The 15,086-nt window shown below is 46.8% G+C and overlaps 3 protein-coding genes across 5 annotated transcripts in view; 2 read left to right on the plus strand and 1 right to left on the minus strand.

Moving 5' to 3' along the window:
* Positions 1 to 6,829, plus strand: part of LOC143320265 (protein FAM240B) — an 8,851-nt gene extending 2,022 nt beyond the window's left edge. The window contains exons 2-3 of one of the 2 annotated variants that reach the window (XM_076729757.1): positions 564 to 685; positions 6,649 to 6,829. In XM_076729757.1, the coding sequence (XP_076585872.1) occupies positions 564 to 685; positions 6,649 to 6,760 (234 nt within the window). In that variant the 3' untranslated portion in view covers positions 6,761 to 6,829. Of the gene's footprint in view, positions 1 to 481; positions 686 to 6,648 lie in introns of those variants that run through there. The other variant, XM_076729758.1, reaches the window with a different exon arrangement.
* Positions 6,830 to 7,125: 296 nt separating this feature from the next.
* Positions 7,126 to 12,053, minus strand: nudt18 (nudix (nucleoside diphosphate linked moiety X)-type motif 18). Of its 2 annotated transcripts, none has more exons than XM_076730789.1 (7): positions 11,958 to 12,053; positions 9,978 to 10,153; positions 9,753 to 9,863; positions 9,503 to 9,605; positions 9,194 to 9,317; positions 8,939 to 9,063; positions 7,126 to 8,483 (listed from the first exon to the last, which is right to left on the minus strand). In XM_076730789.1, the coding sequence occupies exons 2-7, from the start codon at positions 10,149 to 10,151 to the stop codon at positions 8,101 to 8,103; spliced, it is 1,020 nt and encodes a 339-aa protein (XP_076586904.1). In that variant the 5' UTR covers positions 10,152 to 10,153; positions 11,958 to 12,053; the 3' UTR covers positions 7,126 to 8,100. The 2 variants fall into 2 exon arrangements, with proteins under 2 accessions (XP_076586904.1, XP_076586905.1); XM_076730790.1 differs by lacking the exon at positions 11,958 to 12,053 and adding an exon at positions 11,786 to 11,893.
* Positions 12,054 to 13,572: 1,519 nt separating this feature from the next.
* sdhaf1 (succinate dehydrogenase complex assembly factor 1) lies at positions 13,573 to 14,968 on the plus strand. The gene has a single exon (XM_076731134.1). The coding sequence runs from the start codon at positions 13,912 to 13,914 to the stop codon at positions 14,161 to 14,163; it is 252 nt and encodes an 83-aa protein (XP_076587249.1). The 5' UTR covers positions 13,573 to 13,911; the 3' UTR covers positions 14,164 to 14,968.
* Positions 14,969 to 15,086: the final 118 nt, after the last annotated feature.

Genomic DNA, 15,086 nt, shown 5'->3' on the forward strand with positions numbered 1-15,086 from the left:
TGTCGGTAAACTGCATGTTTAAGGGCAACTTGACACCAGCAAAGAGCTGTGGTACCAGAGGTGGAGTGTAACTATGTACATTTACTTTAATTTTACACTAAATTTCATACTGAAGTATTTCACCTGTTACTTCACAACATTTAGCTTCAAATATGCATGAAACATACTTTCAGTTTATAAAATATAACCTGTTAAAGGTGAAGCTACTCAACAGGATGTACAGTTGTTAAAATTAGCTCTACTCTGACATTCAGATGCTGTTTACTTGGTGGTGAATTAGGAATAAATTTCCAATAATGAGTATATAATAACTTTGAATGGAGCCATTTTGCAAAACAAGTATTTTTACTTTTGATACTTTAACTACAGCTGCCTACCAATACTTATGTATTTTTACTTAAGTAAAGTTTTGAATGCAGGTAACAGATTTTTTTTAATTGTTGTATTTTATTGTGGTATTTTCATTGTTACTTGTACTACTATAAAATCCGAGGTGTGAAAACCTTGACTGAGGTCAAACGAAGCTTTGTGCAGAGTCAGCAGTGTCACTTTGTGCTGTTCAGATGAATCTGGCTCTGATCCACGACAGACTGCACATCAAGACGTTCTGGGAGAAGAGGATTAGCAATCAGTGTCAGCATGTGGAGAGCGAGGAGCAGAGGATGGAGAAGAGCGCGCTGAAAAAGTGAGTGACACCACCCGCTTCCTCAGATCACAAATACACAGCAATGAAAATGTGAAAATGTGAGTGTGTGCTGAACAATCCGCATCGAAATATCATCAGCTCCTCTCTGGCCAATGATCCAGTTTTCCACCAAAGTTCACTGAAATCCCTGAACTGGTATTTGAGATAAGCTGCTAACTAACGAACACGGGGACTTAAAATGGAACCTGGTTGGTGGCTGTAAAGATGTAGAATGAATGCACGAATAGATTCTCACAAAAATAATAATTCACAAAAGATTTCAAAGTGGACAAACTCTGAACTCAAGGCCATAAACGTGTTTCCTGGAGGAGGATGAATGTCAGCAGGTAAGAGATCAAACTCAAACTTGCTACAGGTGCACTTGGTGGTTTCCAGTAATCCATCCAAACATCCACTTTCTGCCACTTACCTGGATCCAGGTCGCAGTAGCAGCAGGCTAAGCATCACAGTCCAGACCTTCTCCCCTGCGGGACCTGGACCTGGACCATGGGCCAACTCAGCCTATGAAAGAGCACAACACAAACGACAAACCTGGCTAGCTTAACTGAGCCAAGCCTCGACTCACTGCCAGGGATGGAGACACAGCTCTCACTCCAGTCAGACAAGGATTGGATGGCTCGTAGAAATGGACCCCGTACCCCGTAATTTCTCCAATACAACCAACAAGACACCCCATACGACACAGGCTTAACCCATGTCTAGAAAACACATGCAGACTGGTGAAGCAGATCCCGTGGCCTCTCAGAATCCTGAGGCCTGACAATCAGAGTCCTTTCCTGCAGTCTGGGCTAAGCTTTCCTGGGGAGACTGAGCAGTGTTACACCACAGTAACTGGAGGACACCCTCAAGTTTTGAAAATCAGAACCACCACACCGATCTGTTGGTCCAGAGTGTTGAGCGCTCAGCGAATGAGACCTTGTCTTCATGTCTTGAAGTCCTGGAGGGAGACTGGATCCTGTTGTCTTGGTCCTACATGCGTCTATTTGTGACCTTGTCTTCTTGAATACAGTTAGCCTGTTGGAAGGATTGTTTGAGAAGCAAAAACCTTTTCAACCACTGAGTCTTGTTCCCCGGTCAGTAATCTATCAAATACATTCATTTTTAAGACAACAAAGACTAATGAGTGTTTATTTATGGATCAAAATATGATGGCGGCACGTGTAGACGCGGCGACCTGGTACATGGTCTGGTACATGTGAAGAAATTGACAATAAAGCCGACTTTGACTTTGAAAATAGAGATTGACTTGAAAGTTCGGTTTTTATTCAACAGCCATTCAACAATGTTCCCAATCATCATCAGCAGATGTCTTTTCCTGCTGAGTTCAGCCTTAACGAGCCCCTGCTGTCTCTTTCTGAGTCGTCTGGTGGTGTGGACGAACATCTCGAAGGCCAAACACGAGTCCTCTTTTATGGCCTCTTCAAACTCAGCATGCCACCATGACAGTGGCTCCATTTCCACATGAATACTTCTGTCATTTCTCATGTGAACAACCAAGTAAAACAAGATGTTTCCTGGGACAGACTGTCTGAAGTGTGCCGTATTATCCTCTTTTGTACAATGCACACATCTCCCACATCAGGCTTTCACCCCGTCCTCCAGAGAGGCTGATCGAAACAACTAGAAACACATTTGCTTTCTGATGTCGATGTTTGAACAACCAACGTATAAACTGGTTTGTTTGGGGCACGCCACCACCTGAAGGCCATCCACCAGGAAGCACACCTACAAGCTGACCTCCCGGATCCTCCCTCTCGATCCATAACGGGATCCTATTCTCAGCAAAGCGTCTCTCTCCTGAAGACGTCCATCTATCGAGGTATTTGAATGAGGTGTCTGTGACCAAACTCAGAGTGAATGTGGTTTCAGTTGTGGTAGACATGTGACTGTGTGACAAATAGACACATCTAAAAACAGATCCTCTCATTACAACCAGCCTCTCGTCTCTCAGCGAGCTGGAGGACATTCCAGGACAAACACACACTCGACCCGTGGGGACAGACTGGTTGTTAAAGGTCTCAGTAATGATGATCACTAACAAGCAGAAACATCAGCCAGACTGTAACCTGAACTCACCTCGCCCTGTAAACGGAAAAAAATAAATGACCATCAATAGTCCCGAGTTTTAAAATGACACCTACGATTCTCTGGAGCTGTTTCAGATATTGTCACAGAACGTGACGGCAAAACCGAAGACCGAACCCGACGGTTTCTGAAGAGCCAGTGACGGCGACTCCGGCCGTCGCCATCTTGTCAGTGTCCAACTCCACAGCTAATCCAAAAATGGGAGGTGGAGCTTGGGTGGAGCCGAGGTGGGCCGATTGAAGCCTGGTTGCTGAAACCCAGCATCTAGCCGTCACTGACACCTGCTACGCCCGTCAATCATGCCTAACGTTAAGCCTTAATATAATTTAAACGAGTAAGTTATATGAAAGGTCGGGGCAGCAGAGGCAGCACTTTGGTTTGTGACCAAATATCTGCAGAGTAAAGGTATTCCCATCAGTAAATGTTAGCATGCTAACATGATAAACTAAAATAGTGACCATGGTAACCATTAGACCTGCTCAACATCAACAAGTTAGCATTGTCATTTTGATCATGTTAGCATGCTAACATTAGCATTTAGCTCAAAGTACAGCCTCACAGACTTTACAGTCAGTAGGAATGTTGTTACAAACCACAGAGACGATGGTCTGGAGACAAGGACGTGGTCCAGATCACATCATAAAAAACACAAAGGCCCTAACCATTGTGCTTTTAACGGTTCAGTCAAAGCACCACCACAGTGAAACTGGATCATTTCCTCCACCCTCGCCTGGTCGGACTCCCTTTGGTTCGGTCTGGAATGAGGAAATGTTAGACTGAGGGTTCTCCTTCATTACATGATGATAGGATGTTCAGACATATGGTATACATCCTCTTATTAAACCTTCACCTCTTAGCGTTACGCCAGCTATTAGCCGTATCCCTCCTAACTCCAGTCTTCTGCTGCTCGATCCCCCTTAACCTCACGGCACCTCTTCAGCCCACCGCACCTAATCCCCCCACTATCCATTACCCTGTACCCCTAATCCCCCACCTATCAATACCATGTATCTCCAAATCCTCCAGCTATCTATTACCATGCAACCCCCAACTCCACAACTATCTGCCCCCCGTCGCCTCTAACCCCGGCTCTAGTCCCTGCTAATTGTGTCCGTTATGTGCGACCCGGCCAGAGGCTGGAAAAACGTGTTGCGGAGCGCGGAGGTGATAATCGCAGAGCGATGAGTGATGGAGGCAGACAGACAGACGGAGCGCTCAGATACACCAGGCTGAAATTAGAAGATATTCTGATCAGGATAATAACTTCATCCCGTGTGACGGAAGCCGCCGTTCACTTCAATTCTTCACATGTTGTCGATGCTCAGTTTCCATTTTACTCTTCAGACGGAGCTAAAAATAAACTTCACTGCCTCTGCTGTCAGAGCGACGGTGAGCTGAGAGGAATAATCGATTAGTCGATCAACAGAGAACTGATCCAATCAATAAATCAGGTCCCAGTTAGTTATTTTTCCAGCGAAAATGATGCCACTGTCTTAAAAACGAGAAGTCTCTGCTTCTCTCTGTCGTATGAGATGTAAACAGAAGAGTTCAGCTCCACCTCACACCACCACAGACCACCACAGACCACCTCACACCACCACAGACCACCACAGACCACCACAGACCACCTCACACCACCACAGACCACCTCACACCACCTCACACCACCTCACATCACCACAGACCACCACAGACCACCTCACACCACCACAGACCACCTCACACCACCTCACACCACCACAGACCACCTCACACCACCACAGACCACCACAGACCACCTCACACCACCACAGACCACCTCACACCACCACAGACCACCTCACACCACCTCACATCACCACAGACCACCACAGACCACCACAGACCACCTCACACCACCACAGACCACCTCACATCACCACAGACCACCACAGACCACCTCACATCACCACAGACCACCTCACACCACCTCACACCACCACAGACCACCACAGACCACCTCACACCACCACAGACCACCTCACACCACCTCACATCACCACAGACCACCACAGACCACCACAGACCACCTCACACCACCACAGACCACCTCACATCACCACAGACCACCACAGACCACCTCACATCACCACAGACCACCACAGACCACCTCACATCACCACAGACCACCACAGACCACCTCACATCACCACAGACCACCTCACACCACCTCACACCACCTCACACCACCACAGACCACCACAGACCACCTCACACCACCACAGACCACCTCACACCACCTCACATCACCACAGACCACCACAGACCACCACAGACCACCACAGACCACCTCACATCACCACAGACCACCACAGACCACCTCACATCACCACAGACCACCACAGACCACCTCACACCACCTCACACCACCACAGACCACCTCACACCACCACAGACCACCTCACACCACCTCACACCACCACAGACCACCACAGACCGTCCACCCATCTCCACGGCTCAGGATCAAAAACTGGACTGACTGGTCTCTGTTCAAACCCCTGATCACAGATCCGTCTGTCTTTGTGTCTGTCTGTCTTTGTGTCTGTCCGCCTGTCTTCGTGTCTGTCTGTCTTCGTGTCTGTCCGCCCGTCTTCGTGTCTGTCTGTCTTCGTGTCTGTCTGTCTTCGTGTCTGTCCGCCTGTCTTTGTGTCTGTCTGTCTTTGTGTCTGTCCGCCTGTCTTCGTGTCTGTCTGTCTTCGTGTCTGTCTGTCTTTGTGTCTGTCCGCCCGTCTTCGTGTCTGTCTGTCTTTGTGTCTGTCTGTCTTTGTGTCTGTCCGCCTGTCTTTGTGTCTGTCTGTCTTTGTGTCTGTCCGCCTGTCTTCGTGTCTGTCTGTCTTCGTGTCTGTCTGTCTTTGTGTCTGTCCGCCTGTCTTTGTGTCTGTCTGTCTTTGTGTCTGTCCGCCCGTCTTTGTCTCTGCCTCAGCTGAGGTCAGGAGGATTATCAGCAGCTGAGAGAACAAATGGAATAATCCAGAAAACTCACCAGAGGAGGTGATGAAGAGACAGTGAGGACAGCTGACAGCGAGGGTTCGGTTACACACACACACGCACACGCACACACACACAGACGTGGACAGTATGTCTGTCCTTTCGTTGTCTTTCTGTCTCAGACACATTTCCATTTCCATTTCCCATCTTTGCACATAGACAGAAGCACACACACACACACACACACACACACACACACACACACACACACACGCACACAGTGATGTTGGGGTGTTTTTGATTGATGTGAACTAACGCAGTGAAATGCTGATGTGACAGTGATTACACACCAGCTGTCACCAGGATACCAGATCCTCCTGAACGCAGCAGCACATTAAACACTGAACATGATCTGAGTGCTGCTGCCACACCGAGTGTGTGCTGAGAGACCAGAACCCCGAGGGACCAGAGCCCTGAGAGACCAGAACCCTGAGGGACCAGAACCCTGAGGGACCAGAACCCTGAGAGACCAGAGCCCTGAGAGACCAGAGCCCTGAGAGACCAGAACCCTGAGGGACCAGAGCCCTGAGGGACCAGAGCCCTGAGGGACCAGAGCCCTGAGAGAACTCAGACATCATCAGCAGACCTGGAGCTGTGGAAACGTAGAAAACGAGTCTCGTCTCCAGTAATTTGACTCTTGTCTGTGTTCAATCTTGATTTCTGCCTTCTGTCTGCATAAAGAGGATGTTTGACTTCAGGGTTTGTCAGACTCACAGATGGAGATCAGCTCGTGGCTTCACCTGCTGCGGCAGATGAACCACCACGGCAGACAGCTCCGGGCTGCAGCGGAGACGTGTTTGACGGCGGCGGACTGAACGAAGCTTCATGTTTGTGTTTGTGGTGTGTTTCAGGCTCAGGGGCGAGTGGCTGGTCCGCCTGGAGAACCGAACCAAACACCTGAAGAGCCTCAACGACAACTACGTCAGGAAGGTGAAGACGGAGAAGTCGGCTGACCAGACATGAGCTCAGACACACAGGAAGAAGACAAACGCTCATCCTGAAGGTCAATAAAGTGACTCTTTGAATCACTTCAGCTCCGTCTTGTCTGAACTTTGAACTTTGTGTCTGTTTAATTCAGTGAACTCAACGAAGACGGTTTGCTCAGGTTCTGGTCTCTGCACGGCGTCCTCAGGCCTCAGCGGTCCCTGTGCAGAGACCAGACGTCACTGAGCCCGACTGTCCAACAAGGACAGCTCCTGTTGTCTTCTGTGTGGACACAGAAGATGTGTCACATTCTGATCTAGAATGAGGGAGTCTGACGAAAAGCTGACTGGAGAAAGGTGTCGCTTAATCTCCACAATCTGAAAAAGGCAGCAAGACAGAGTCTGTTTGATGCAAAGATGAAAGTGTTTTATTAGTGTTTTATTGCTCTTCTCAGACGGTCAAAGACAAAATGGAGGCAAATAATAGAACAAAAATGCAGCAGAAAAACTACACAGGCTGACATGAGGCCTACACAGCAGCACAGACCGTCTCTGACCGACCAGGCAGGGCACATCCCCTCCATTTAAAGGCTAGGCCCCTCCCACTGGACCGTACCATCTTTAACTGGAATCAAAGTTCAACCACGCAGACCATCTTCCACATCAGAAACCATTTCAAGTCTATTTACATTAAAGGAGTCACAGCCTTCACATGACGCCCCATTTAACGCTCCCATCGGTTAGCGTGGTGATGGATGGACTGAGCACGCTCCCTACTTTATACTCAGGCACTATCAGGACAGCCTGACACTGTGCTCAGGTCCTTCATCACTGCCCAGAACCAGGAAGCACTGTGGTAAGAAAAGACCATAAATAGATCCAATCAAACTCTTCAACAATCTTTAAATAATAAACAGTTAAAATGGTAACTATGGTTTTGTGTGTGTTTCTGTGAACTTTATGAGGAAAAAACAGCACAGGAAGCTTAGAAAGATGTGAACTGCAGCTCAGCGTGCGCAGCCACCAAACACACGCCGTCTGGAATGAGTGTGACCTGTTACACAGAGAGCGTCAGAGTGCTGCTTGGTGCGTCTCTGAACAGGGAATGAGATAAGATAAGGTAAGATAAGGTAAGCTAAGGTAAGAGAAGCACATCCTGTCTCCAGCTCTGTCCTGAACACATGAGATTTTTGTCCATCTGAACGTCTCAGTGTCAGAGACGCAGTTTTTCTTTAAAGTATTTTAAACCTGAATATTTCTTATAAAATAACTATTTTATTGCTCCGTTGACATTTAAGATCTGACTACAGCCCTGCTGATAAATGACATTCGACGTGTTCTTTCAGAATAAAAGCTCTCGTTGAGCCTCGGGGCGACGGCTCAGTACAGGCTGTGCATGGGGACGATGGACGTGTTCTGAGTCTTTTCCAGCAGTTTCTCTCTCAGTGTTCGTTTCTGGACTTCGTGCCAGACGTATCGAGGGTTTTCTACAGGTGGAGGCCGTCCCGTCCCCGTCCACTCCACCTTCTCTCCGTCCTCGTTGCGCTGGACGTGGTCGGGCACCAGCGCCACCAGCGAGTTGAAGCACACGCCGTCCGTCTTCCCGTGCTGTCGGCCGTTGTGCTGCAGGCTGAAGACGCCCAGCGTGTTGACGTCTTGGTCGTAGTACACGGACGGGATGGCGTCCTGCACCACCATGTTGGCCGCCCACGTCACCGCATGAGTCTTCACCGCCGCAGCTGTGGGGAGGTGGAGCAGCGGGGCTGCAGGGCGGAGGACACGCCGGGTTAGTTCACACACAGTCTGAACTGTCTTCACTGCAGTCCTCAGAGCAATGGGCACTAAGACTCATGGGTAATGTAGTCCAGACCATAAAACTGATTTATGAAGCCACTCTGAGGCTGTTCACAGTGTTCAGTTATGGTTATGATGATGATGATGATGATGATGAAGATGATGATGAACTTTATTTGTACAAATCCTTTCATGTAAGAAATGCAGCTCAAGTGTTTTAAAGCAAAGAAACAAATGAAGGGAAATGATAAGTAAACAAAGAAATTAATTATTCATGTAAGAAGAACGACGTGTGAAGGCCTCAGCGTGATCATGAGCGTGAGCGTGGTCCTGACTCAGTTTCATTATGACGACACGACCTTTGACCCGAACTGGTCTGAAAACTCGTTAACTCTCTGGTTTCATCTGATGAGCAGCTCGTTACCTTTGATGAGCAGGACCCAGACCTGCCGCTCAGCGTTGGTGAAGACCAGGACGAGTCTCTGCAGCACGTGACGGCAGCTCAGGTCTACAGGCAACGTGACCGGATGCCAGGGATTCTGACGGTACCTGAAAGCAGCACAACAGCCAGTGTTAGTATAAAGATCTGAGGACTTCCTGTGTCCAGCACAGAGACATGTTTAGCTTAGCTTAGCACAAAGCCTGGACACTCCAGAGCTGAGAGACTTTAATGTCCTACTTGAGACCGTAGTCGATGAGACGGAGGATGTCTCGTCCTCTCAGAGGGAGGGCAGACTGTCTGTCCCACCAGGACGCCTGAAGAGACTCCTGATCTGCTGCTGACAGACTCTTTAAAGTCCCACCTGACACACAGACAGACACACGGACGAGAGGTGGGACTGAAGTCAAGACGTCAAACAGAGAGACGAGGATGCTTCTGACTGAGGGGGACACATTAACAGCTGCGGGTCTGTCTGTCTGTCTGTCTCTGCTGAGGACGGGACATGTCTGGTCCTCACTTCATCACAGTGTACCTGTGACCTCTGACCTGTGACTTTGGCCAGGAAGATGAAGCGGATCCACTGTGGTCCCTGCTCCTGGATCAGCAGCAAGGTGATTGGCTCACAGTCAAACCCCGCCTCCTCCTTCACCTGCAGACAAATCGAGCTGCAACTCAGGTAGCCTGGATAGGCGTGTGTGTGTGTGTGTGTGTGTGTGTGTGTGTGTGTGTGTGTGTGTGTGTGTGTGTGTGTGTGTGTGTGTGTGCGCGCGCGCGCGCGCGCGCATGTGTGTCTCACCTCCCTCTTCAGCGCCTCCTCCAGGCTCTCCCCCACCTCCACCCTCCCTGCAGGCAGGTACCATTGCTTATAACAGTCCTGCTTTGCCTCCTGCACCATCAGCACCTCCTCCTGGTGGAGCACACACACACACACACCCACACACACACATTAAAAATGAAATGCTCTTTGAGGAGTAACCTCTGACGTCACTCTGACAAACAGGAAGCACTCAGGTCATGTGACCTTATCGTTGAAGATCACGGCGCAGACGATGTAGGTGACGTTCTTCCTCAGAGTCGCTGGTTTACTCTGCTCCAGGCCCACGTCACACCCGGTGACCTCTGACCCCTGACCGCTCAGCAGCATCTCCACTTGCTCCTCCACGCGCCGCCGCTGCTCCTCCTCCGTCACCTCCATGTCTGCAGGTACAAACACACACACACACACACATACACAACAGAAGCAGCCAGATCAAGCACACGTTTAAAGTGTTTAATTCCACTAAATAATGTAAAACAACAAACAGCATTATTCAAGGTTTTCATCAGAAGACTTTTGGTTCCAGGTTCATCTTCGTCGTCTTCGTACGATACAGGAGTGATGCTACTGAATGACGGACAGTTTGATGTCACAGTGACGATGACCTTTGACCTTTGGAATAGAACGTGTCATCCCTTCAGTGAGCTGTCAGTATTCTTCCAGCTAACACTTTATTATGATCATAACTCTTTGTGTGTTAATGTTTCAGCTTCACTTCAGTCTCCAGCTTTTACTCTTTAAACCAGGGGTGACCGGATGTGTGATGTTAGCTAATTAGCTAACTGATGTTAGCTAGTTAGCTAACGCTGCCGGTGGGCAATTATTTTTTACAAGGAGCCACATGAGAAACCTGAGCTGTGTTGGAGGACCGAACCAACAATAACTTGAACTTAATTCTGCTCAATATTAATTTTCTCCTATTGTAAAAAGCAGTAAATTGTATATTTTCGATTAGCTGCTACTGGTAATCAGACGTCTTGGTAGATAGACGGAGACTCCCAACTGAGTTCGCTCACGGACGCGTAGCCCCAGGTGGTTTAGACGATCTATCCCGCCGGATTATATTTCACGTATTATCATATATATACACTGCCCCCTGATTATATTTCACGAAAGATTAGGTGATTGGTAACATACTAGTATAAGTATTATAGGAAAGGGTTGTGATCATTATTAGTCCTATCATTTGTTGATATTATTGTTACCAGTGATGGGCAAAGATACAGATAAAAGTATTTCAAAACACTAATGCAAAATACCCAGCACTGTAACTGTTAGAAATAGATACAGTTACTGCTGTGCATCTTGTAGCCTTATTTTCTAACCGTTTCATAATTACTTTACCATAATTTCTAGCTGTTTCATAAATGCACAGTTAATGTTGTGCACTTATAGGCTGTTTTAATGCTGGGTACTTCGCATTGTATTTGGGAATACTTTTAGATGTATCTTTGCCCATCCCTGATTACTAGGCCTACAACAACAACAACAACTACTACTACTACTACTACAACTACTACCACAGATACTGAACGAAGGATACAGTACATCGTACTACCAAACCAGAGGCATGGCGAACTCAAGAGTATCTGTGATGTGACGTTAACTGACCGGAAACGGAAAGAGGATTTATCCACCACTTGTTAAAACGTAACGACAAAGTCAATTCATAGGCTAATGGTCATACTGTAGGTGTATTTGAAACAATATGTCACTAATTATATGTCAAATACACTTGTACGTAACAAAAAACTAACATAAAAAAAGATAACTAGCTCCGTTATATGTCGGTGGGCTCGATAGTCTGGCTAGCGGGAGAGTGCCGACCGGGGATAGTCCCGCGTTGGGGTAGACAATCAGGGAATCGACGTCTTCATATATTTGTGAGAGGACACATTGAAACAAACGTTCATGGCGCCACAGTGCTATGAAAGGTTTTCTCTCCTCTGTCTTGTTTGAAACACCATTTTTAAAAGATGACGATAAATAAATGTTCATTTCTTCAAACTAACCTGCTGGCCAAGCCGAACCTGCAGTCTTATAAGATCAACTCATTAGCGCTGTCAGAGACTCTGATGAGGCGAACGTTTGCTAATGTCATCAGAAAAAAAAAACAAAACATTTTTGTCGAACAGGAAGTGCTTCCTGTAACATAGAAAAATCATCAAAAATAAAATGACAAACCTTTCTCTAATGAACAGCCAGCCAGGTGTGTCGACTGTCCATTCAGTGATCCTGTGCTGCTCCGCCGGTTTCACGTTTGACACCTACAAGCGAAACAGGAAATTAACGTATTCTTCCGGTTCAATTTTTTCAAAATAAAAGCTATGACGTCTATATGTAACTGCGCATTAGGCGCTGCAACGCTGTAACTTTTCCCTAAAAGTGCTCAGTGATTATCCACAATCACAAGAAAAACAAAGAATGTATTTACGAGGTCATAACATCGTCAATAAAATGTACCTGTTTAGAACCTTTGTAATATTCCGTATTTCAAATAAGCGTTTTATTATGAATTCTGCAGCAGGAAGTCACATTTTGTAGTCTTCACATCGGTGTCGTAACGTGCAGTAAGGTCACATAGAGGCAGTTTCCATCGGCGGACACAGACGATGAATTCAGACAGTATGTACTGTACATTTAAAGGACTTTTGGTGAAATAACTTTAGATTTACTGACAGAAGGTCAGAGTTTAAGCAGCGGAGACGGTTTGAATCGGTTTGTTACTCCACAGTGTGAACAGGTAAGTTCACCTGGTCTGGTTCTCTGTTTGATCTCCAGTCTCTCGTTTGGTTGACATTAAATGTGTTCCTGTGGTTTTTACTTTGTTCTGACGTTAAAGCAGCTGGCTGACTTCACTTTGAAACACATACAGCTGCCTCACTGTTACTGCTGCCGAGTACTAATACTTAAACTAGCAGTACTTGTACATGTGTGACTGCTAATGCTAGTGTAACTAGCAACGTATCTGCTACTACTACTGCAGTACTTCTGGAAGAAAAGTATCAGCACTGTGGTACTTTAGGTGGAACTGGTATTTCAATCTTTACATACATGTACTCATATAATACTACATATAATGTCTACAGTACAATCCGTACACTGAGTATGCATCTGAGAATTCATCGAATTGAATTAAGTAAAATGTTGTCATTGAAACTATTACAAAAATACAGTCACGGAGAAACCAGCACGTGACGATTCATTGATTATGCAGATCCACATTTTGCTGATTGGCTGCTGATGGATCGAGTGCTGATTGGCTGATGATCAGAGCTGCAGTCAAAGCTCAGATGATGGAAACATGATGGAGATCTGACATTTCTGTTGGCTTCATGTGTTCATGTGAGGAAGGTCAGAGCCTCCTCATCATCGCTCCTCACACGTCTGATGTCTTCAGCTCTTCACTGAAGAGACGTCACGCGTTTCCTCTGCGCCATCGTTTTTCTCACTCAGACAGGAAACACTTTAAAGACACTTTTCTGAGCTCTTTCTTCTTTGATTTGATAACAGAAAAACATCTGAAGCTTCTCGTCACGCTCGATCGTTTGTTTAGTTGTGTCTCAGATTTCGCTCTTCATAATGATATTTTCATCATTTGGACGATGCTTTGCAGGAAGGCGACAGGAACAAACATGGAGGAGAGCGAAGGTGACAGAGCAGGTTCAGTCTGCAGCTTTCAGGTCGTCTAACCTCAGTGTGTGTTTTACTCCTGCAGTCACACGTCAGATCCTCCTTCTCTCCACTCTGCATCACTTCAACCCCTGACAACCTCAGACGACTTGTCAGCCAATCAGAGCCTTCCCTGCACACCCTCAGCTCAGAGACGTCCGTCAGAGGACAACGAGGTGACAGCTGTTTAAAGGAGGAGACAAATTGGAGCATCGTGGTGTGTTTAGAGTCCTCTGTTCTCAGTCTGTAGCTCGTGACACATTCAGGGTTTGTAATCAGAAATCTGGAGCTTTTCTCGGTCACTTCAATACAGCCAGTTTGATCACAGCAGCACCTGGTGGACATTAGAAGAACTGCAGCTGAAGGGACTCAGTACTGGTGTCAATGTGCCGTCTGCTGTGGTCCCGTTTCTGATTCTCCTGTTTCTGAAGACGGATCTTTGTCCTGGTGAGGTTGACTTGGTCCGATGATGGCGCGCCACAGTAAGCTGCAGAAACAGGTCCTGGCTCTGTACCGGCAGTTCCTGCGTGCCGGCCAGGACAAACCGGGCTTCATCCCCCGAATCCGCGACGAGTTCAGAGAGAACGCTCGCATCAAGAAGACGGACGTGATGCACATCGAGTATCTGTACCGACGAGGACAGAGACAGCTGGAGCAGCTGAAGGACGTCAACACCAAACAGCTTGGCTCCTTCTCCAAACCCGAAGAGAAGAGCTGACCTCTGACCTGCGGGACGTCATGTGACCCTGAATGAATCCAACCGATACCTGTCAAAGACTTGACTGCTGCTGAAACGTCAGGCTGAGGTGCTGCATTCAAGTCCAGAGGAGAAATAAAAGCTTAGTATGGAGAAAATGTGATGAACAAGTTTTTGGATCTAACACCAGTTTTATGAGCTGTAACAGCAAATATGCAAGAGACTGTTCAGACTCCTGAAAATGAACAAACTTCCTTTGACTTCATGTGAAATAATAATAAAAAAAACTGTGACGTGGAAAAGATTCATACTGATTCATACTAATCACAGTAACACAGAGACATCAACGTGTTGATGATCCAAGATACCGAGTTACAATTTTCACTCGAAATCCAGCAGTTTTCAAACCAGACACACACACACACACACACACACACACACACACACACACACACACACACATGGTTATGAAAATGTTGTGATAATATGTCTTTGGTGGGGAGGTGTAATGGATGGAATGTCCTACTGAAATGGTACTTTGAAGGCATCAGTGCAGGCGTCGTGGTGCTTTGAGGTACGAGATGTTTGCAGATGAAGAAGGACTGATGTTTGTTTTTTCCACAGGATTCTGGTGTTACAACCAGAGCTCAGCTGATCATCAGTTATAGTGGCCAAGTGCTTCTACGACTACTTTGTTCATCCTGGCCGTTAGTTTTAATGCTGTCAGGGTAGAAGTGATGACATCTGAAGTCAGCATTAACATATTCTTGGTCTTTGTCGCATTTAATTCCAGCTGTGGTCAAATTAATAATAAATACCAGCTTGAAATGTACAAGAAGTTATTGAGGCGAGATCAATGTCAGATGTCAGATCAATAGAGAAATAAAACTCTCTCTTCTTCCAACTAACTGAAGTTCTCAGCTGCCAGCTTCCATCAAACTGAA

Source organism: Chaetodon auriga, chromosome 5 (genome assembly GCF_051107435.1).
Source record: "Chaetodon auriga isolate fChaAug3 chromosome 5, fChaAug3.hap1, whole genome shotgun sequence".
In the NCBI taxonomy this organism is placed as follows: domain Eukaryota; kingdom Metazoa; phylum Chordata; class Actinopteri; order Chaetodontiformes; family Chaetodontidae; genus Chaetodon; species Chaetodon auriga.